The sequence below is a fragment of the Brugia malayi genome (genome assembly GCF_000002995.4).
Source record: "Brugia malayi strain FR3 genome assembly, contig: Bm_v4_Chr4_scaffold_001, whole genome shotgun sequence".
Taxonomy (NCBI): domain Eukaryota; kingdom Metazoa; phylum Nematoda; class Chromadorea; order Rhabditida; family Onchocercidae; genus Brugia; species Brugia malayi.
The window spans coordinates 12,485,591-12,510,287 of record NW_025062478.1 but is presented as its reverse complement, the minus strand read 5'-3'; the positions used below and the strand labels follow the sequence as shown (position 1 = coordinate 12,510,287).

The 24,697-nt window shown below is 23.1% G+C and overlaps 4 protein-coding genes across 5 annotated transcripts; 2 read left to right on the top strand and 2 right to left on the bottom strand.

Annotated features, from left to right (window-relative positions):
• Positions 1-2,299: 2,299 nt before the first annotated feature.
• Positions 2,300-11,557, top strand: Bma-acr-16 (Uncharacterized protein; the record flags this gene model as incomplete). The annotated part of the gene is made up of 12 exons (XM_043082547.1): positions 2,300-2,467; positions 2,888-2,971; positions 3,185-3,294; positions 3,990-4,140; positions 5,729-5,831; positions 5,998-6,099; positions 6,272-6,364; positions 7,030-7,116; positions 7,814-7,923; positions 10,157-10,329; positions 10,897-11,074; positions 11,393-11,557. The coding sequence occupies 12 exons, from the start codon at positions 2,300-2,302 to the stop codon at positions 11,555-11,557; spliced, it is 1,524 nt and encodes a 507-aa protein (XP_042938481.1).
• Positions 11,558-14,131: 2,574 nt separating this feature from the next.
• On the top strand, positions 14,132-15,522 carry Bm4 (Uncharacterized protein; the record flags this gene model as incomplete). The annotated part of the gene is made up of 2 exons (XM_043082546.1): positions 14,132-14,209; positions 15,283-15,522. The coding sequence occupies 2 exons, from the start codon at positions 14,132-14,134 to the stop codon at positions 15,520-15,522; spliced, it is 318 nt and encodes a 105-aa protein (XP_042938480.1).
• A 1,122-nt stretch (positions 15,523-16,644) lies between these two features.
• Positions 16,645-17,526, bottom strand: Bm3580 (Uncharacterized protein; the record flags this gene model as incomplete). Of its 2 annotated transcripts, none has more annotated exons than XM_043082544.1 (3): positions 16,645-16,782; positions 17,030-17,139; positions 17,424-17,526. In XM_043082544.1, 3 exons carry the CDS (start codon positions 17,524-17,526, stop codon positions 16,645-16,647), a joined length of 351 nt encoding a protein of 116 aa, XP_042938478.1. The 2 variants fall into 2 exon arrangements, with proteins under 2 accessions (XP_042938478.1, XP_042938479.1); XM_043082545.1 differs by having other exon boundaries at positions 16,772-16,782; positions 17,074-17,139.
• Positions 17,527-19,117: 1,591 nt separating this feature from the next.
• On the bottom strand, positions 19,118-24,090 carry Bm7683 (Uncharacterized protein; the record flags this gene model as incomplete). The annotated part of the gene is made up of 10 exons (XM_001895257.2): positions 19,118-19,128; positions 19,353-19,451; positions 20,218-20,412; positions 20,681-20,777; positions 20,940-21,025; positions 21,740-21,797; positions 21,905-22,065; positions 22,405-22,528; positions 23,065-23,196; positions 24,088-24,090. The coding sequence occupies 10 exons, from the start codon at positions 24,088-24,090 to the stop codon at positions 19,118-19,120; spliced, it is 966 nt and encodes a 321-aa protein (XP_001895292.2).
• Between the last annotated feature and the right edge of the window lie 607 nt (positions 24,091-24,697).

Here is a 24,697-nt window from a genome sequence, read left to right as displayed (position 1 = left end):
AATTACTCAGTTTTTTAACTTTACTTTTGGAAAGTATAGAAAGTTATTAGTTTAATAATAAGGACATATTTGCATAATTGTAATTGTTTACTATAAATCAGCTAATAGTTAATGAAAATTAAAGTTAATTATATTTAACTTTTTGTAATTTTATATTGCAAATAATTAAATGAATGATTGAAGCAAATAAATAATTAGCATAGATTTGTATTTTTTTTTTTTTTTTTTAGAAATCAAAATTATTATAATAAATTAAATAATCAAAATTATTAATCGTAATTTTTTGTTAAAATTTTCTTTTTCCTTAAAAATAAAAAACGATAAAACGAACATTTGTCAAATTAAAATTTGTACAAATTTTCAAATTTTATTTACTACTTAAAAAATAAATGTTAAATCAATGAATAAACCAATTTTTTTTTTTTGTCTCTTTCATACAATTTCCTTTTTCAGTTTTTTTTTTTTCTTTTTTTTGCCATATCATCGAACAATTTAGAAATTTTAAACGATACTAAATAAGAAAACGAAAAATGAAAAAAATTGGAAAACTAAAATTTATTCATTCATTTTCTTTTCTTCTGCTTAATACCTTATTGAGTGATATTTGAAAAGTTTTATTCGTTTCATTCTTTTCCAAAAAATCTTATTTTAACTTTTATATTTCTTTCTTCGACAAACAGATGCATCTTTTTTCTTTTTTCTTTTTTTTAAAGTTTTAATTTATAGAAAAATACGGATGAATTTCATAGTAAAATTGATGGATGATATTAACAAAAATATTTGTTTGGAAAAAAATAAATAAATAAAATGCACAAAAATTAGTAAACAAATAAGTAAATAACCAAATAAATCAATGAATAAATCGATAAGTAATAAATAAATATCAATTTTTTGCATCATTTTTTTCTTCTTATAACGCTGAAAAATTTTTGACTCAATTTATATTGAATGTTTACGATGCAATAAAATTCAATTTATACACAAATATTTATGGATGTATAATAAATTTAAGTTTGATTAAATTGTAACCAAATATTGGGATGAATTTTTGGAAATTTTTTTTTTTTTTTTTTCAAATAGTCTGTGGTAAATATTTAAGTAAATAAAGTAAACAACTAAGTGAGTACAAATAAATAAATATTTAATATCGATAAAATGATATGTTTTTGAAAATTGAAATGAGCAATCTATAAATTTTAATTCGATAGCGGTATGATCAGATGAAATTGCTGAAACAGTTGTTATAATGATCATTTCCTCTTGAAATGAATAATGAGTTATTGATAATTAATTTTAATTCTTATCATCTAATAAAGCATTATCAGTAGTGATATCAGTAGTGATGATTATTGATTAATAATTACTGATAACTGTTTTATAATGTATCAATAAATGTACACTCGATCAGAAATTGTAAATTGATAAAGTTAAGAAAGTAAAAGAAAAAAATTTTTATCATTTTCAAAAATAATTATTTTTTCATTTATAGATTTTTTGTTTGTGTAAAATACCAACTGACACTAATATATTATATATTAATTACTTTTAATCAGTGTTAAAATTTTCAAACTGTTTTGTTTTAAGTATCATTAAAGTGTGCATTTTAGTTTTTCTTTGCTAATTTTGTTGATAATATTGCTAATTTTAAATTAAATTTTTTTTTTTTTGGAAAATTTTTTCAAAAGAAAATTATTGTTTTTTTTTTTTTTTCTGAAAAAATTTGCAAAAGATTTTTTTTATTTTTTTTTGAAATTTGTAAAAAAATTAACAATTTTTTCAAAAATTTTAGCAAAAATTACTCATTTTTTTTTCTCATTAATTTTGAAAGCTTTCATATACTATTAGTAATAAGTAAATATGTATAAAATACCAGCTGACAACAACTTTTATAATAAATTTTAATAAAGAAAAAGCTTAGAATGTTATTAAAATTATAATTAATAAAAATTAATTTTAGCTATTAATTATTGTATGTAAATAAAATAAATTATTTACGCGTAAAAATTAGAAATTAACAAAATGACATATGTAAATATTCTTTCTTTCTTTCTTTCTTTTTAAATCTTTTATTTATTTTTTAGTTTAGACAATAAGAAGGAACGAAGCAAAAAGTGGTGCTCCAAAGATAAACAAATTCCTACTGTTTTATCTTTCCTTTACATTTATCATTCCGCTAACTGTACAACAAGTAAACAAACAAAACAAATAAACAAGCAAGCAAACAAACAAACAGACAAAAAAGGAGAAAAAAAAAAAACGAAAGAAGGAAATTCCAAAAATTAAAAAACCGTTTAACCGGATGTTACAATTGTGGTTTAATTGTTTATTAGTGCGATATTTTTATTTAATCGCATTTCAACCAATGATTGCTACTGGTAGCTATCATGAACGACGACTTTATGATGATTTAATGAAAAATTACAATAGCTTAGAGCGCCCGGTGCAAAATCATTCACAACCTGTTGTGGTCAGTTTGTTTACTTATTTATTTATTTATTTATTTTTTGAATATACAAAACAATAATACCCACATATTATTTTTTTGATTACTATTTTTTTTTTTGCATTAAATTTGGTTATCGTTTTCTTTTTTATTTTTTAGTTTTTTAATTTTTTTGTTTTTGTTTTTTAATGTGCAGACAATATTGCTTATATATTATTTGCAATTTATTTATTTGTTTATATCAATTTCAATTTATTTCTTATATTCGCAGTTCGCTTTTATTAATTTTGTTTTTAATTGTTTATATTTTATAAAAAGTTTATGGTATACATATTTTGATAAACAAATATTATCATATCATTGATATTACTATCATATTTATGTCAGTGATAATGTGAATAATAATGATAATAATTTTAGACTTTTTTCATTTAATTTATTTAGGTTTATTTAAAAGTATCATTGCAACAAATTATTGATGTTGACGAAAAGAATCAAATTGTTTATGTTAATGCATGGCTTGATTTTGTAAGTTAAATTTTTGAATAATTGCATATTACTTAATTTAAATATTTTAATTTTTAATGTATCATTGAGATGAATTTACTAAAAAACATGAAAAAGATGAAGCAAATGGCATATCAAATTTGAATTGTAATTGATTTAATTTAAAATTTAAAAATGAACAAATTAAATTATATTATATTTTCTACTTTTTAATCAATTAATTTTATTTTGAAGGCATGGAATGATTATAAACTTAGATGGGACAAAAATAAATACGGAAATATAACGGATGTTCGTTTTCCAGCTGGCAAAATTTGGAAACCAGATGTTTTACTTTATAATAGGTAGGGATGTTACTTAAAGTAATTGATTGGAAAGTGAGTTACTTTTAGTTAACAAAATAGACAACAAAAAGAAAAAAGAAATTGAAATAGTATGAAATTTATGCTAAATTATACTATGGGTCACACTTTTGTTGATTTTACATAAATGATAACACTAAGTTAAATGATATCATATCATTGTTATCAGTAAAGTTAATATACATTTTGAGTTGCACTAGTGATAACAATAAGTGCTTATCACTACTCTTGACTATTATCAAATATCAGCAAATAAGTTTATGCATAAGTTTTTGCTTTCCTTTCTTTTTTATATGGATAACCTTTTAGCTTTAACCTTTTTTACAAATTTTTAAATACAAATAATAAATCAAATATAAATTTTTTTAAATTCATATATGATATATCTATTTCTATTTTAAGATGTTTGTTTACTTTTTTATTAGAAATTATTTTTATAAATTTGTAATTAAATTTAAATTCTGCCCATTAATTAACATTTTTTTTACTTTTATTTTTCTAATTTTTCTCTGTTTTTTTTTCTTTTAAAAAAAGTAATTAAAGAAGATTTTAAAAAAAAAAAAATTTTTTTTCTTTTTATTAATAAATATGTTAAATTTATTAAAGGAATATTAATAAATACAAGCAATTACTAGTAAATACTAATACTAATATTAATAAAGTATTAATTACTACAGCGTAGATGCAAATTTTGATTCGACCTATCCAACTAATATGGTTGTTTACAATACGGGTGATATCTCATGGATTCCACCTGCTATTTTTAAAATTAGTTGTAAAATTAACATCGAATGGTTTCCGTTTGATGAGCAGCGCTGTTTCTTTAAGGTAATTTATAAGAAATTTTCATTTCATTTTTTTTTTAAATTATAATTTTCGAATAAATGTGAAACAAAAAAGAAAATATTTGATCGAAAAATTGCTCAATTTAATACTAATTTGATTTTTAATTAATCATTTTTGCTTGTTTGTAATGAATTATAGAATAATTTTTTTTGATGTTTGTAAATTATATTTTTAATTTAAAATCTTTTCAAATATTTTCTTTTTTTTTTTTTGCAATTTTAAAATGAACTAAATTTTTTTTTTCAAGTAGCACATTTTCAAATTGTGTTTTCACATAAAATAATTGGTAAAGTTGATTTCCAATTTAGTTTTTTAGCAATTTATTTAAATGTTAACTGCTTTAGTTTTCATATTAGAAATGGGAAAGGAATTTTTCTTAGATTAGCTATAATTAATTAATCTATTTAATTACTTATCTGATCATCAAAATAAATTACCAAAAATGATTAACTGTATATTACAGGTGAAATTTATCATTTATTATTTTAAAACTAATTAAGCAATCAGTAACCATCATAAAATTTATCAAATATTCTGCTAAATGATTAATAATTTATTATTTAATAAAATCCTAAAATAGCTGACTTCTTTTTTTTTTTTAGAGCGAAATTTTTTTATATCTAAATTAAATCAACTTAATTAATCCAATTATTATTTTTATTATTCTGAAATTTATTCATCTATATCATACAAATATTCTAAAATGATTAATTTATCATTTTCAAAAAATATTTTTCCCAATTTCGTTTTAATCAGTATTTCGTATTATTATATTTTCCAATAAAAATTTCATATTAGAAGCAGTTTAACTCATCATTTTTGTCTTCATTGAGTGTTTAAAGTTATACGAATAATATTTAACAATGATTTATGATTTGAATGTATATTTATCCTAAAAATCTTTTGGCATATCAGTTAAACTTAAATTCGATAAAATGAGATGAGGGTTAGGGGAAGGAAAAGGAATGGATGGTTTGCTCATCGTGAAGAAACCAATATATCATCGGTTAAGCTTTCCATTTCCCTTCATTTTCTTTTCATGCTTTTCATTTATCGAATAATAATAATAATTTATCATTATTCAAACTATTTTACAATTTCAAAATTACTAATTTTTGTATTAAGTACCACTATGTGTTTTGAAATGTTCAAAATTATTATCTTTTTAACAGGTATTTAACTTTATATCAAATATCATCATAATTGATTTGCAATTCAAAAATCATTATGCATCAGAGATGGCTTATTGATCAAAATTATAAACAATTTGTTTAAGTGTGATAATTTATTTATGATTAATAAAATATAATATTAAAAAGAATTCACTTTGTTCTTTTTTTTTTTTTTTTTTTTTTTTTTTCATTTTATGATTGATAAATTTTAATTAAAAGAATTTTTTATCACATATATAAAGAAAAAACATTCCACAAAATATCAGTTTCTTCATAAAAATCACAAATGCAAATGTAAATTTTTTCAAAAATATTTTATTTTTTTTTTGATAAATAGTATAATTAATTCAATTTTATCACATAAAATAACAAATGAATATAAAGTAAACAAATTTCAGTTTGGTTCATGGACATATGATGGTGATAAATTAGATTTACAACCTGGAAAAGGTGGTTTTGATATTTCTGAATATATGCCAAGCGGTGAATGGGCTTTACCCAGTAAGCATCAAATAATAATTTTATTTGGAAAAGAAAATAAATGATAATCTTTGAAATATAGTAGGAATAATTTATCTCAAATTTAGCCATTTTTTTTTTTCTCTTTAATTTAAAATTTAAAAGATGAAAAAAAAAAAAAAAAAAAAATTGATAATTATGCTTTCAGTGACAACTGTATCAAGAACAGTGAAATTTTATGAATGTTGTCCCGAACCATATCCTGACCTCAAATTTTATTTGCATTTAAGACGTCGTACATTATATTATGGTATTTGATATTTTAATTATATATTATCAATTTTTAAATTTTGTGAAATTTTTTTAGATTATATCAAAATTATTTGTGAAAAATAAAAAAAAAAAAAAAATTCTTCGAAATAAAAAACAGAAAAGTATATTTTGTAGAAATATTAAATTTAATTAAACTTGTAAATTTTTAGGTTTCAACTTAATAATGCCCTGCATATTAACAACAATGATGACATTACTCGGTTTCACACTGCCACCTGATGCTGGTGAAAAGATCACTTTGCGTATACTTTTTAAATATTTAAATAATTTATCAGTTTTTTTTTTTTTTTTTTGCCAAATGATTAATTATTGAATGAATCAATTATTGTTGATATATTCAGTGACATATATTATACATTAAAATGCTTTAGCTTCAATAAAATTGTTTAAGTTTTAGAAAGTATATTCGTTCTCTCAAAATTAGTTATTACTTCAATTTTTTTTTTTTTTTCTCTCGAAAAATATAACATAAAAATTATTTCTATAATAAAATAAAAGGACATAATTCATTAATTTGTGAAATTAATGCAAAGATTTATAAAATCTAAACACATATGATAGCATTTCAAAATTTTACTGTTTTAAATATTTATTTTGCTACTTGGACAAGAAATTGTGACATTAATAAATAATTTATCGATTTAACTTAAACATTACGCTTCCAAATATCGATAATAGATAATGATTAAAGGAAAAATAAAAAGTTTTATCCAATTTTTCGTATTTATAAATGATAGAAAAACTTTGAATGTAAATTTATTCTAAGTTAAATTAATCAATTTTATTGTGTTTATATTATTTAACAGTAAAATGTCAAATTTATTGTAAATGAAAATTTCAATTTATTAATATTACAATAAAAATTTTTATGCAAAAAATTAAAAAAAAAATTTTCTTTTCTTTGCAGAGATAACAGTGCTCTTATCAATATGCTTTTTCCTTAGCGTTGTATCCGAGATGTCACCACCAACCTCAGAAGCAGTGCCACTTTTAGGTTACATATTTTCATTTCAATATTTTTTCTTCTTTTTTTTTTTTTTTTACAATTTTTATTTGATAATTAGATGAAAATATACAAAGCGAATATAAATTTTTATTATTTTATTTTATATTCCAGGAAAATATGTAAATTCATGAAGGAGAGAGAGAGAGAGAGAGAGAGAGAAAAAAAAAGCTAAATTTAGTAAATAAAATAAATTATAAATTATGAGACACTTAATTTTAAAAAAGAATTTAAAAGAAGGGCTGTAAATAAAATAACCAAATTCGTTATTCTTTCTTAAATTAAACATTAAATAGATTACTTACTTAATTAATTAATTAATTAATTAAGTGAAACATAGATTAATTTCGTGTATGGTAAATGAAAAATTAATTGGAAACAAATTAATACTTATTAATATCAAACAAAATGTATCATTATTATTATTATTATTTAGTTATCAGAATTATCATTATCTTTAAGTTTTAAGTGCTTAAAAACTATCAAAAGTTATTTTCAATTAATGAAATTCTTTGATCAGATTTTTGTTATTGAGATATAATTTTAAATGAAATTGCTACAGATTGTTAAAAATTCATTCTTTTTTTGAAAATAATTTAAAATATTTTAATGTATTATTCATATATATTTTTCTAATAAAAAAATTATTTAAACATTAATTTTGCATTCTTATTTATAATAATTTTAGGAATATTCTTTTCTTGTTGTATGATCGTTGTTACGGCATCAACCGTTTTTACCGTTTATGTTTTAAACTTGCATTATCGAACATCTGAAACACATGAAATGGGTACATTGGTTAGTATTTTACAGAAAAGAAACAGAAAAAAAAATTTTTTTTGTTTTAAAAGTTTTAAAAGAAAAACAAATAATAAACAAATGACATTTTGTTTATTATATTAATTTTGACGAAGAGAAAAATGAATGAATGAATGACTGAATGAATGGAATGGAATGGAATGGAATGAATGAATGAATGGAATGGAATGAATGAATGAATGGAATGGAATGGAATGGAATGAATGAATGGAATGGAATGAATGAATGGAATGGAATGGAATGAATGAATGGAATGGAATGAATGAATGAATGAATGAATGAATGGAATGGAATGAATGAATGGAATGGAATGAATGAATGGAATGAATGAATGAATGGAATGAATGAATGAATGAATGGAATGAATGAATGAATGAATGAATGAATGAATGAATGAATGAATGAATGGAATGGAATGAATGAATGAATGGAATGGAATGGAATGAATGAATGGAATGGAATGAATGAATGGAATGGAATGAATGAATGGAATGGAATGAATGAATGGAATGGAATGGAATGAATGAATGGAATGGAATGAATGAATGGAATGGAATGAATGAATGGAATGAATGAATGAATGGAATGGAATGAATGAATGGAATGGAATGAATGAATGGAATGAATGAATGAATGGAATGAATGAATGAATGAATGGAATGAATGAATGAATGAATGAATGAATGAATGAATGAATGAATGAATGGAATGGAATGAATGAATGGAATGGAATGAATGAATGGAATGGAATGAATGAATGAATGGAATGGAATGAATGAATGGAATGGAATGAATGAATGGAATGGAATGAATGAATGGAATGGAATGAATGAATGGAATGGAATGAATGAATGGAATGGAATGAATGAATGGAATGGAATGAATGAATGGAATGGAATGGAATGAATGAATGGAATGGAATGAATGAATGAATGGAATGAATGAATGAATGGAATGAATGAATGAATGGAATGAATGAATGAATGAATGGAATGAATGAAATGAATGAATGAATGAATGAATGAATGAATGAATGAATGGAATGGAATGGAATGGAATGGAATGAATGAATGAATGGAATGGAATGAATGAATGAATGGAATGGAATGGAATGGAATGAATGAATGGAATGGAATGAATGAATGGAATGGAATGGAATGAATGAATGGAATGGAATGAATGAATGAATGAATGAATGAATGGAATGGAATGAATGAATGGAATGGAATGAATGAATGGAATGAATGAATGAATGGAATGAATGAATGAATGAATGGAATGAATGAATGAATGAATGAATGAATGAATGAATGAATGAATGAATGAATGGAATGGAATGAATGAATGGAATGGAATGAATGAATGGAATGGAATGAATGAATGGAATGGAATGAATGAATGGAATGGAATGAATGAATGGAATGGAATGAATGAATGGAATGGAATGAATGAATGGAATGGAATGAATGAATGGAATGGAATGAATGAATGGAATGGAATGAATGAATGAATGGAATGAATGAATGAATGAATGGAATGGAATGAATGAATGGAATGGAATGAATGAATGGAATGGAATGAATGAATGAATGGAATGAATGAATGAATGAATGGAATGAATGAATGAATGAATGAATGAATGAATGAATGAATGAATGAATGAATGAATGAATGAATGAATGAATGAATGAATGAATGAATGAATGAATGAATGAATGAATGAATGAATGAATGAATGAATGAATGAATGAATGAATGAATGAATGAATGAATGAATGAATGAATGAATGAAATGAATGAATGAATGAATGAATGAATGAATGAATGAATGAATGAATGAATGAATGAATGAATGAATGAATGAATGAATGAATGAATGAATGAATGAATGAATGAATGAATGAATGAATGAATGAATGAATGAATGAATGAATGAATGAATGAATGAATGAATGAATGAATGAATGAATGAATGAATGAATGAATGAATGAATGAATGAATGAATGAATGAATGAATGAATGAATGAATGAAATGAATGAATGAATGAATGAATGAATGAATGAATGAATGAATGAATGAATGAATGAATGAATGAATGAATGAATGAATGAATCGTTTATTCCTTGTAAAAATTATAATTTAAGTAAAAAAAAAAAAATATTTTTTTAAAAAATTTCCAAAAATAAACAAAATTTTTTTAATAATATCAGACAAAGACATTACTACTTTATTGGCTACCATATTTACTCCGAATAAATCGACCAGGAGTTCATCTCTCCTGGAAAGCTCTACCATCATTATTTCCATGCACAAAGCCAACAACAACAACACCACATAGTGAATCACTGATGAGAAATATTAAAGAAGCTGAGTCATGCTCAAGGTTATATATTTATTTTAATTAATTAATAAAATTTAAAAAAAAAAGAAAATTAGCTAAAAAATCAAAATATATGGTGTAAAATTTTATGAAATAAAGCATGTAAAACAAAATTTAATTTTACATTATTACTACGTTTATTATTTATTTAAGTATTGAATGTTTACTCAGATATTTAATATTTTATTTTGTTATTTAATTATTATTTTTATGCTTTCTTTAAATATTGGATATTTATTTAGGTATTTAATGTTTACCTATCATTTAATTTCTTTTGTCAAACTTATTTAAGTATTTATAATTTACGTCGTCTTTTGTTTTTTCTTTTTCTTTTTTATCACTGTAGAAATGTTGAAAAAAATAAAAAGAAAAAAATTTTTAAATTTGCATAAATTTGTTTCAGATATTTTTTCGTCAGCTTGTTCAACAAAAAAAAAAAAAAAAAAAAAAAAAAATGTTAGAGAAAATTTAGAAAGCACCAAGTTTTAATAAATTTATTTAAAAAAAAAATTATAATTGAATTTAATGAAATATTATTTTACAAAATTTTTTTTTTTTTTTTTTTTTCAGATCTAATTCAGTGGACGTTGAATGTCGAGTTTGTCAGTATATGAGTGGTATTTGCAATGGAAAGAGCCCAATTTCAACAGTATTTAATGGGCCAACATTAAGTCATACAAATAGATCCGTCGATGTTGGCCAACAGGCCACTTTGCTTATTTTACAACGAATTTATCAAGAACTGAAAGTAAATTTTGAAAATTTAACAAAATAAAGTATGGAAATATAGCACTACGATAGATTATAGTAAATTAATTTATTGATTGATACTATGATAACTATGATAATGAATGATAAAAGAACCAAATAATAATTCTTCTAAAGAAAAAGAAGAATTCATTTTTTTTTTTTTTTTTAAGAAGTAAAAGAAGTATGAAAATTAATAAGAAAATGCTACAAGAAGAAGCAGAAGAAGCAAGAATAATGTTTGTTTATAAAATAGTACGGACTACCTAAAAAAATTAATTAATTAATTAATTAATTAATCAATTAATTAATTTTTTAGATGATAACTAAACGTATGATGGATGCAGAAAAAGATGATGCAAAAGCAAATAATTGGAAATTTGCAGCAATTGTTGTTGATCGTTTATGCTTGTATATTTTTACAATATTTATTATTGCTTCATCGTGCGGAATATTGCTTTCAGCGCCATATTTCATTGCTTAATTAATTTCATTATTATTATAATTAATAAAATGATAAAAATAAAAATTATTCATTTTTAAATTTTATGCAAAATATCATTAATAATTTTATTATGATTTTATTTGGTGTTATTTAATCAAAATCATTCTAACAATATTAATACAACAAATAATTAATTTTTTTTTTCCTGTAAAGACAATAACAATCTACTGTAAAATAATAATTCAATGAATAATTATAAATTTAAATGAAATTGTAAATTTAATTATTATAAATTAAATGAAATTATAAATTTAATAATTTGTTGTAAAATTGAAATTTTTATTGTATGCAATGAAGGAAAAGTAATAATACCTTATTGCCTTAAGTAAAAATTCATCTAACAATGATGTAAATTTATTATCTTTGCTCTATTGTATTCCGCCGTAATTTTACGCTTACCGCTATTTTTTTTTTAATTTTTATAATAAAAAAGGTTGTTGTCTGATTCAAATAAAATTTTTGTTTCCTTTTTTTTTTCAGTATAAGTAATTAATTTGTAAACAATTAAAAAATATATCACTAATTAATGAAATCAGCCATAAATTATCGAAGTTAACAAAAAAAAAAGAAACTGCTTAATTCTAAATAATGAAAATATTACTATAATTATAATTATATATGCAAATGAGAGTAAGTAAATCCATAAAGTAATATTTTAACAATTCAATAGATAAAATCAATTGAAATAATATTAATATTATAATTTTAGCTTACTTTAAACATAATACAGCAATTGGAGACATAAAATTTCAATAATTCAATAGATAAAATCAATTGAAATAATTTTAGTACAATGATTTTAAAATGATTTTCTTAATATTGAAGCGTTATCTTGATTATCATTAAAGTGTGCTTAATCACTTAGCTTAGACACAACAAATCATCTTGGCAATCTAAATTCGCAGTGATCGATCGGTGTATTTATTTCTATGGAAAAATATAAGAAATTCTTTTCTTTTCTTTTCTTTATTACAAATAATAACAATAATAATAATAATAATAATAATAATAATAATAATAATAATAATAACAATAATAATAATAATAATATAGTTAAAACAATAGTAATAATAATAATAGCAACAGTATGGGAATCAAATTGATTTCAAAGTTTATTCAAACTAGGTGTAAACAATTTATAATTTTTTGTTCATATAATTTATATATGCTATTAAAAAATTTGAAATTTATAAATTTAATATATGAAAAAGAAAATGAAAAGAAATGTATTCAATATAATAGCAAATCTGATAGAATAAGTTATTATTACATTGCTATAAATTCAGCAAATACTAATATACCTAATAAAAAGAAAAAGATAATTAGAAAATTTTTTTTAACGCATTTACATATACTTTAAAAATGAAAATTCCAGAATATATTTTTGAAAAATGGATAATTTATAAAATTGAACATATTTGCGATATTTTTATTTATTTCATTTTTCACTTTCACTTTTTAATGCATCAGAAGAAACAATTGTAAAATTTTGAAAATACAAATTTATAAAATGGCGTAGCCACTTGACAGATGGATTACAATTATAATTTTAAAATAATTCATTGCTAAAATAGACCATCTTCAATTATTAACATTGTTGTTGGATGAATTTATAACAATAGTCTGATGCTAATTCCCTCATAATTTCTACAAAATATCCTGTCCAATTTGTACTTAATTGGCAGATAGTAAAAAGGAACTCAAATTGTTTCACATTTAATTCGGTAATCCGGTATTTATATATGAATAAAAATATATAAATAGGTGCATATATTATGTTCGTATATTGTTTACATAGTTAAAATTATTAAAATACTATCAAATATTCAAATTTTATTATTTTTTTTCATTTAAACTAAAATTATTAAAATACTATCAAATATTCAAATTTTATTTCTTATTTTTTTTTCATTTAAACTATTATTTTAGAAAAAAAATGCAACTTTTTCGTTTTTTTTTTTTTTTTTTTTTTAAATAATTTCTAAACAAAAATTTTATTACAAAATTTAAGCATCATTTGTAATCCATTTTTGTAAAATAACATTGCTATAAGACTTCCTAAATATATAAACATAAATTTGAAAATGAAAATTTCATTTCATTTATAGCATTTTTTTTAGTGATATTTTATTTAGTAAATCTAATGCTGGATGATTATTGTTGGAATGTTTTAAAATTAATGTATATTTCACATTTTACTTTTTATTTTATTCATCCTTTAGATTGATTAATTGTTACCACATTAAGCTTCTTTGTTTTATTTCCTATTTTTATTAAGCAATCAATTCAATTAATATTTTTCAAGTACCTAATTCAACCAATTTTACACCACCATAAAGAAATCTATAAATTCTAATATCTATTAATTAGGATGGTTAAAGCAATTTTTAAACTAATTAATTTCTATGGCATTAAATTGTATACGAAATAATCAGAATTGCTTGCTATTTACTAGAATTAAGAAAAAAAAAAAAAAAGAAAAAAGAAATTTTAAGGGCCAAAAAAGAAAAGACAAAGAGAAAATTAAAAAGTTTATTTCGAATTGAAAAGAAGATGAATTGTGTTCAAAGATTTTGTTTATTGATGCTTTATTGTTTCATTGCTGCACAAATAAATGAAGCAAATATTCAGGTAAATTTTATTTTATTTTTTTTTTTCTTTTAAAAAAAGAAAATACATTAAAAAAAGTAATAAATATTTTGAAGGAATTAGGAAGTGTTATAATTACATTCACTCAACTCGAACAATAACAACTTCTGCAGAATATATCTTATTGTATTTGCTAATACTTCTCAATACCTGTTATAAATATTCATTTTTATTAATTTATTCTTTGATGAAATTTGTAAAACAACAAAATATCAACCATTCTTTGTAGCAGTTAACAGTAACAGTTATGTTTGATCTGATTGATAGTTGATAATGATGATAATAGGTAATCACACACACACACATATAGATGGGAAGAATTATTAATTTATAATAAAAGTTTAATAATTTTTGAATTAGTTGAAAATAATTCTGCTACTAATTTTTAGAGTAATTGCTAGAATTAGAAAAGAGAATGATAAATAAATTTCTTAGTGTTAAAGCAATAAAAAATATTCCAAAATTGAGATAATTTTGTCAGTTATTTGAAACTTTTACTTTGATACCTTCAATTTGCTTTATGATGGTAAACAAAAATGTATCAAAATGTAATTCAATATCCAAAAAAAAAAAAAAAAAAGAAAGGAAAAAAGAAGCAAATACAAAGTTTTTATGAATTACATAAATTTTTGATCAATAAATAATATGATTTGAGACTAATTAATTCATTGTTTCATAAAATAAGAATTAAATACAAAAAAAAAAAAAAAAAAAATACTTAAGATTCTGTATGCTTAGGACAAAATTTTGATAAATTTGATGATAGAAACCTAAACAATATGATTTAAAACTAATTAAAACAAATAAAAACAAAGACTTCTTCATTATTTATGATTAGCATAACATTCAAATATACCGAAGGAAAGTAACGCTAAAAGTTGACAATGTTTTTTGGAAGTTTTACAGGAAGGAAATTATCACATTAATCATTTTTTGTTAATCATATAATTTAAATTACCCATTTCAAAATTTTCATTTCTCGAGAAACAATGATGAATGTTTTTTCCTCTTCCATTTTTCCTAATCAATGCAAAAAAAATTTATTATTGTTTCAGAAGAGTACAAATGGCAATGGAACAAAACTTACAGAACTTACCGACGACATTAAATTGTACCTGAAAAAACTCTATGAATTAAATGATCAATTTCCAGGAGAAATTATTAAAGGTAAGGATAAAATTGATGAGATTGAACAAAATGCTCGAAAAATAATCGAAGCAATCAATCATATACGAAATAGTTGGAATGTTGAAGACTATGAGAGAAATATGGCAATAATTTGTGGAATGTCATAAAATGATCAAATGAAAAGGAAAAATTCAAAAAGTCTCATAAATTTTCTCACGTACATTCATTTTTTATATTTAAATAATTATTTCTTCATATTTTATGCTGTAATTATCATTTTATGAGTAAATGTAAGAATAAAAAAATCTTTCCATAAAGTTAGATTGAAGCAAAATTAAATCTTAAATTATTATGCTATAGAAAGAAAAAAAAAAAAGAATGAAAGAAAAAGTGATTCCCTTGCTGCAAAAAAAGAAAATTATTTTATCGATTAGAACGAATAAACAGAAATTCCATTACTTATGAATAGCATAACACATTCAATAATTTACTATTCAAATTGTATGTGTCAAATAATATTACTTTCTTTTTCTCTTGTAAATTATGTGGATAAATAGGGTAAAATCTTAACAAAAATTATATGAACCTTTCCGGAACTTTCGATACATTACAGTTGCACCATTTCAGCAAATGTGCTACCATCTGCTGTAAAGTTGTGCTACCAATATTATGAAATATTATTTTATTACCAAAAGCTTAACTAACTCATTTTCTAGGTTTAATTAATTAACCAATGTTCAAGTATCACATCTAGAATTCAATTATAAAGTTATATTTGAAAAAATCACTATCTCTACGAATTTGAACTTCTCCTTTTCATGAATAAATTAGCTAGTGTCCGTCTGTTTTAAAATGGTAGAAAAAAGGAAGAAAATAAATGAACAATTATTTACGAATAACGATAAAATTTTATTTTCATTCAACAAAGATAATAAATATGAGCTTTGCTTTACAAATAAGATTGGAATAGTAAATCAGCCATTTGTTGCAAAACACGTCAACTTGGCTTTATTTACTATGAAAACATTGATTCTGTGACATTCACTTAGTGAAATGATTATTTTATTATATAATATTACATGACCATTAAACAGCCAAAAAAACGAAGATATGCAAAAATCATACCTAACACCAAAATTTTACAGAAATTTTAGAAAAACTTTTTAATGAAACCATTACCTTATTTCATGTCAATAAAAAGAAAAAAAAAACCATAACTTAGATAATTCATTCAGAAACAAGAAACATATGCGATTCACAATTATAATGGTCAAATTTATAAGAGTTAATTAAATTTTTACTGCATTTATTGAATTAGTCTTCGTTTCTATCGCTGTTCTCCGCTCACGTTTCTTCAAGTTATCCATATTTGCTTTTAAAATACCAGCATATGCCAACTGGAATTTATTCACTTCTTTAGCATGAACCTGCAAGACAATAAATGGATAAATAAATATTAATATACATAGTTCCCCTTTACATTTCGGTGAATTCTAGTATCTTCAATAGTTTTAAAATTACATCAACTAAAATAGAGAAAATTTATATCAAGAATTTTTAAAAAAAATGAATAAGCAACAATAAATTGGACTATTTGTACTACACATATTTGTAAAATTCATCTCCTCACAAAAACAGCAAAGTCAATGTTCCTAATCATTCCTTTATCCTCACCACAGTACTAATTTTCCTATCACCAAATTTTGCTCGAAACAGACAAAGATCTTCGCCTTTCAACGATTGTTGCGCTTCATTTCTTGGATAAGGTTTCGTCCTTCCATCATCTGAAGACAACTAATTAAAACATTAATGAATAAGTAAATATGGACAAGTAAATTGATAAAATTAATTGCAAAACACTAACACACTAATAGTAACTTATTCAAGTAAGGTAGATAAAATTTTGTTACGTAGTTTAAGCCACTTTTCAACTGTTTTTATCATCAAAAAGTATATATTAAAACAATTTTATAAATGCAAGTTCAGTTGTACACGAAAACATTTATCGATCAGCACATCTAGAAACAAGGATCTAAAATTTCATCAAACAAACAGTACAATTACTTACAATGCTTCAGCGTGATAGTTATCGTATGTTGAGTGGAAGTTCGACATTTCTGAAATAATTTTGCTAATTCTACCAGGAAATGATCATTGTCCAATAAAGTCATCTGTAATTTTTAAACTTGTATTTAAAAAAAAAGAAAATTATAGTACTTAAAGAGGATAACACAAGCTAGGTTGACATAACTCCTTAAAGTCGCAACACAACTTTAGAGTATATCAAATAGAAACACACGATGTGCTTGTGACTAAATTTATATTCTCTTAAATGATCTAATGTCACCCGATTATATCAGTAAAAATTACACTACCTTCATACCTTTCTTTATTTGTAATTCTTGAAATTAAAAAAAAAAATTTCAATAGCAATCTAAATATGAACTTTCCTCAAACAAACAATAACAAAATAAGTATGCAATTCTATATATTACAATTATACATCGATTAAAATGAAACTTTCAGTAAACAAAAACGTACAAAAATGTATCATACATATATAAATAAATCATATTTTGTAATTGCTAATTAATTAAGTACTAATTGCTAATTAATTAAGCACTAATCTAATTAATTAAGCACTAATTAAACATTTAATGCACAATCGCACAATAATACCAATTGTTGGAGAAAAGAAACAAAAATCTGACCACAGCCAATTCCATTGCATGCAGTAACTAACATTACTCTCAATCACTGAATTCAATAGCAAATGATTATTTCCGCATTCTCTCACTCTCTGCCACAATATATTTCGCGCATCTCATCCGACTCTAATTTCTCTCGCGTTGAAATTATGTCTAAAAGAAACGAAGAAAAGCACAACCTCTTCGCAAATTTCTTAGTAAGTCTTGCGCACTCTCAAATGGTCACACTATAATAACAAAGTTTCTTTAAAATTTTATTTTATTATTATTACTGACCAAACGCAACATGACCATCCCTCCCAAAAAAATGCATATAAAACAATCAATAAAATTGAAAATATCTGTTTTTTTTTTTTTTTTTTTTAAATGAAGTTATGTTTTTAAATAGTATTAGCATTAAATGGAAACAAAATTTGACATTGTTAGGGCCTATTTCCTAGTTTAACATACAAAAAAATCTCAAAAATTGTAATATTTTCAAAAAATGCAAAATTTAAATTTTTTTTAAAATTTTAATTTTAATTGTAAAAATGAATTTGAGCCATGACCAATTAAAAAATTTATTTATTTTGCTACTGAAACATTGTTAAAACTTTAATGATAAAGTTTTTTGTAAAATTTTATTTCATTCTTATTACTGTGAAATGATAACTTGAATAACTTGATACTGATAAAAAAGATTGTAAAAAAATGCTTTATTTTTTTCTTCTTTAACAAACTTTTCCAATTTCCTGACCAAAATTGGTTGTTAAATTAATTTAAATTGATTAACAAGTCTTGCAACATAGTTTGTAATTTCTAGAAGACTGAATTAGCTTACTGAAAAGTGGAACGAAAAAAAAAAAATTCATGAAAATCTGTGAAATAGTTTATTTTTTACTTTCTTAGATTTATGGTAAATGTTTGGTGCAAATATTCAATTTTTGTAAATAATTGGTGATGATATTGATAATCACATAAAGACTGAACGAATAACTTTGTAAATTCCTTTTCAAACAATTTTTGTTTTTACAATTTAAGATTTTTGCGAGATATTTTGCAATCATTGCTGCTTTTAGCTTCCAGCTGTAAAAAAAAAAAAATGATGAATCTATGAAATTGGTTAATAATTTTTCGAATTATAAATTCTGATAATTTAAAAACTAATCAATGCTACTATCATTGTGTTTTATCATAAAAGTAATGGCTCATTTGAATTTTCTAAACATTTTAAGCATATCTCATTTAAACATGAAATGTGACATAAGTGTCATCTTGTAAGGAATTAATTTGGTGTAATGAAAACATACCTTCCTTTTTACAAATGAAATAATTAACTTTTTTATTGCAAACAGTTGCTTGCAATTGAGCACCTTCAAAAGGTTTTCCCTGCAGTTTTATTTGCTCATCTGAAAAAAACTAATTAAAAGAGAAATTTTTTATCTTTGTAATAGGAAATATTAATTTGTCAAAGACATTTTCTGTATATTTGTAGAGAAATTTTTTTTTTTTTTTTTGATTGAAAGTTTATTTTACATTAGTAAAAAATATTTTATAGTTAGTTATAAAATTCAAAAGATTTCTCAACATTTAATTTAAATTTCAAGCTTAAAATAGCATTTAATAACACTTAATTTAATTACAGTAATGTAACGTTGCTTTAATTAAAACAATATACTATCTGCTTCAAGGCTTCTGTAATGAAACTAATTTTAGGAACTATCTATTCAGTAGAAGACAAAACGCCGAATAATCACTGATCATCCATCCTATCTTTATTTCAAATTTAATAGTCATTTAATTCATTTACTTCATTATTACTCCTTAAATAAACTATTTTAATCTTTTATCCTAACGTTATGTGCAAGAGTTCATTCATTCATTCATTCAGGAATAAAACAAATCCAAAACGTGTAATATCGCTACGTGAGTTGTAAATACGTAGGTTGTAAATACGTGAGTTGTAAATACGTAGGTTGTAAATACGTGAGTTGTAAATACGTAGGTTGTAAATACGTGAGTTGTAAATACGTAGGTTGTAAATACGTGAGTTGTAAATACGTGAGTTGTAAATACGTAGGTTGTAAATACGTGAGTTGTAAATACGTAGGTTGTAAATACGTGAGTTGTAAATACGTGAGTTGCAAATACGTAAATACTAAAAACAATTTTTACAGTTAATTTTGTTGTCAATATCCAGTTGCAAACAACATTCGGCATCACTTGAAGTAGTTGCATCAGGGAAGGGAATATTTTCTGCTGAAATGTCACCTTCCATTGTGCGCCATTCAGGTGGATCGGTACTACAGCGCGTATAGCCTAGCAACAGTGAGCGATCAAACGTATTAGGTGCCAATGTATCGGCAAGACCTCAAATAATAATTATTTCAGCTAGACATATCTATCATAATTAGTTCAAATTAATTAACTTTCATAAAAAAAATCTGAAAAAGATGAATAAATTTGTAAACATTGAAGTAATTTCTAAAATATTCCATCTTAATTAATTGTAATAATCATTCAATCCAATTAATAATAGACTTTGTAATTTTTTTGTATACTTATTAAAAGTAGCAGAAAAAAAGTAAGACATATAAGCAAAAAGATATACACAAAATCTTCAAGAGTAATGACTTACGTGTAACGTAGGACCATTCACCGATATTATTGATTGTTACCAATTGAGCTTTCTTCTCCCTGCAGATATTTCGAGCATTTCGAGCTGATGTCCGATACTGAAAATGTTTGAGTCATATGATGTCATATTCAGGAATGCTAATGTCCAGATAGCAATGTATTCCTGTCCTTTTTGTAGTGAAGGTTGCATTTGATAAAAACTTTGTGATAATCACTAATCAGTTATATTATAACTAATGATAAGTTAATGTAATGATTACGCGATGGACAAAGTAGCAGTTGACATGAGTTCCGTGATCTGCTTTAAACCAACCATTACAACCATAATTAGTCATTACTGGTTTTGCTAAAAGTTTTAATTAACTCATTATTTTAACCGTCTCACAGTAAAGTAATATAATAACTACAAGATCACATTGAATGTTTGTTGATCTTGGCGATCGGTTAATTAATTAATGATTAATTTCTTTTTTTTTTTTTTTTTTGAAAATTATTTGGCATTTTCTGATAATAAGTTATTTTTATATCATAATATATCAAAATATGAAATAAAAAAAAATTGTCACAGGTTATGATATCAATGTTCAATACATCAAAGTTGACAAAGCTGTAAAAAAGAACTTTTTGCTTAAATTATTGATAATATTTTTACATTCAAAATATTGTAGATATGGCAGTTTAAATGAACAATTTTTTGAATTCATCTATCGTTTTAATATTTTATTTCAAAAAAAAATAGGTGAAAAAATCTAATTATAAAGAAGCAATTTTTTATTGAATGAAAAAAATTTATTTATTTTTATTTTTGATAGAAAAGATTTGTTTCAACTGAAATAAATTACTATTAGGTTATTGAGAAATCTTGCTTAATAGTTTCTATTTTTCTTTTTACAATATTGATTAAATCAATTTAAATGCTAAAATTTGATTTGTTACTTCGTGTAGATATGTTATGTATTTTGAAAATATAACACTTATTGAAGAACAATTTTATAATCAAAAATTTTCAATTTGAATTGAAATATTTCTTTTCTAAAATGGAAATTCATATCAAATTTACCTTTGTATTGGCACCAAAGTGTAGTAAAAGAATCACAATTTTTAAATTGAATTTCACCCTAAAATTAAAAATATTGAAATTTCTTTTCAAGAATTGAAAATTTGAAAATATATTGCCATCACATACATACACAAAAAGATGAGCAGTTTAGGTAATACTTAAAACCTTTAAAAGATTCCAGGCGCAAGATTTATCGGGCGCATTAGACATGGCATTAGTAATTGTTTCTCCCAATTTTCGTAAATCATTGCCAGAATGATCGTATGGTGCTTTTCCTTCAATAAATATATCTAACATTCCTTCTAGCTCTTCCGAAGTTGCAAATGCTGAAATATTTTACTAACAAAAATTTGAAAATATGAGCGATTCTTTCTATTTATCATAACTATTTATAATATAGAAAATATTTTTACAATGCAAATTTTCTTTTATTTATTTATTTCAATTCCATTTTATTTATTTATTTATTAATTTTTTTTATATTCGTAATATAAAAAAGAAAAGTAATTGAAAGGAATATCAGTGCTTTATTTATTTTTTTTTTTTTTTAACTCTTTAGCTAAGAAAAATAAACTGTAATGAATCGCTTTCAATTATAATATTTTTACTTGAAAAACTTTTGACAGAAATGAGAAAATGAAATTTTAAATTAGCAATTGACAAACTGAGGAAATTTTTCAATTCCCTTTTGTCGTCGGGTCGAAAAATTGTTGCAGTGGTGGATCCATTGCCAAACATATGTGAACATGCATTTATTGCATCGTCTAATTTTGTTACTTTTGATTTTAACTACAAAACAAAAATTTTTGCCTTACTAAACATTTAGCCAATTTCTTGTTTATTAGGTAAGTAAAAAGTGTCAATTGTGGTTGATAATGTTAATCAAAATATCGCTGTTAAGGATAATTATAGATATTTAAACATTTTTCATTTTTATCTTCTAAGCTAATCATTTCATTTTCATCTATTTTATCTCATTATTTTAAGTTGAAAAACTTTGGGCTTTGAAAATTTGAGCTAAAAACTTTTTTATCATTATCATTATCAAATTGTGTGATATTCGTTGCATTTTATGTTAACTAATTTGTAATTTCTTTGTATTTTTTTTTTTTTTAAATGCGGTTATGACTGAAAATAAGCTACCAATTAAGCTAACAAAAGTAATCAGTTGTAAATGAAATGATTGTGTGATACGATGCAGAATAGTTTGTTGAGTAATTTGTATAACTTTAGTTTTAATTAATATTACTCTTACGTTTTTTTTTTTTTTTTTTTTTTTTTTTTTCCTGAAGTATTTAACAAAAAGATTTTTTTAAGTAACATACTGAAGTTACATCGAGATGAGAGATGCATTTTTGAAGAAGCGCAAAGTTGTTGTCTTTCACTGGAATCAATGGTAACCATTTTTCCGGACACGGACCTAATTTTGGTTCTCCATTGGCTTTCCACGTAATTACCTATATTTTCTATATTTATGTTTTAGCTTATTTTTGTCCAGAATTTTGCAAACTATATTAACAATTTTGAATTAACATACACCTATGTCATAGATACCTTTAGAAGTGGATTTTAATTTTTGCTTACTGCTCTTTATGGGTAAATAATTGGGTACCAAGGAAATACATGTTATCATAGGTGTATGCAGGTGAAATGACACCTAACAGATCAATCAATTTCCGTTCAATATTTTGTTTTCGTTGGAGGAGAAATTTTGAATTGGAAATTTAAGTCGGTAATATTTCTATTTTAATTTATATCAAGCATAGATTAAAAAATATTTTGAGTGTTGAAGTTAATAGTTAAAGTTTTTCAAAAATTAAAATTTTGAGTTACAAAAATTTTAATTTTGAGTTTTGAGTTAATTATGATGTATTTCAGGAGCTTTTATAATACTGTATCCTAATCCTATAACTCAACATTTAATATCTCTTGGCGATCTTTATCGCTCCTCTGCATAACTCACGTATTCACGTAAAAATAAGCGCAGAAGACGAATTCATGGTGTGGTAGTCTGTTTGTCTCAAGAATATGATCTCTAGCAGAACGGATACTAATTTACTTTGAAACAGCACTGCAAGTCTAAAATTACTCAGAATACTTAATCGAACAACTGAATTCTAGTCTAGACTGTATGTGGAGTTTTTCTTATCAAACCGGAAAATTTTTTGTCATTTCATACATTTTCTTTATTGCCGATTACCTACTTAGTAATACTATAAAAGTTTATAATAAGTAATAATCAGTGTTGTGTTTTTCAATCTATAACAAACATTTCAATTTAATTTCATTTCAATTCAATTCATTATTTACGACAAACTGGAAACAACGACAAATGACATATGACCTACCATTAGAAGCAAAAAAATGCAAACAATCTGATAAGTGTAATTCATGATAAAGTGCTTATCTTTCATAGACAACGACTTATTTATCAATCTCACATTTTATTTAATTTTAACTTCAATTATGCAAATTTTTATTTCTTCTTTCACTTATAGTTTATATGAACATATCAATGTAAATGACATTTATTGACGGTTAATTTGAATGTATGATAGGAAGAATAATATCTGAGAGAACCGATAGAAGAGATAAAGCATTTAAAAATTAATTTGATGTAAAAACATTAAACTATAGAGTAATATATACTTTAGAATTTAAATAATATGAATTAAAATTTTATATTTTTACCCTTGTTCTCAGCACTTCCTTTCCTAAAATTCTAATTCTTGAATTAGTTTTTACCCGTACTAATTATTGAGATATTAAAATATCTAATTATTGAGGCTTTATTTGCTCGTAAATTACTGCTTAATAACACGTACGTGATCAGATTAAAACAACAATCATTATTAGATATTTTATAGTTTTTTAGTTATTTGTGATAATCTTATAATCAAACAAATGAAAGCAAAAATAATTATAGGAGGATTACTGGGAACAACAAAAAGAGTGACA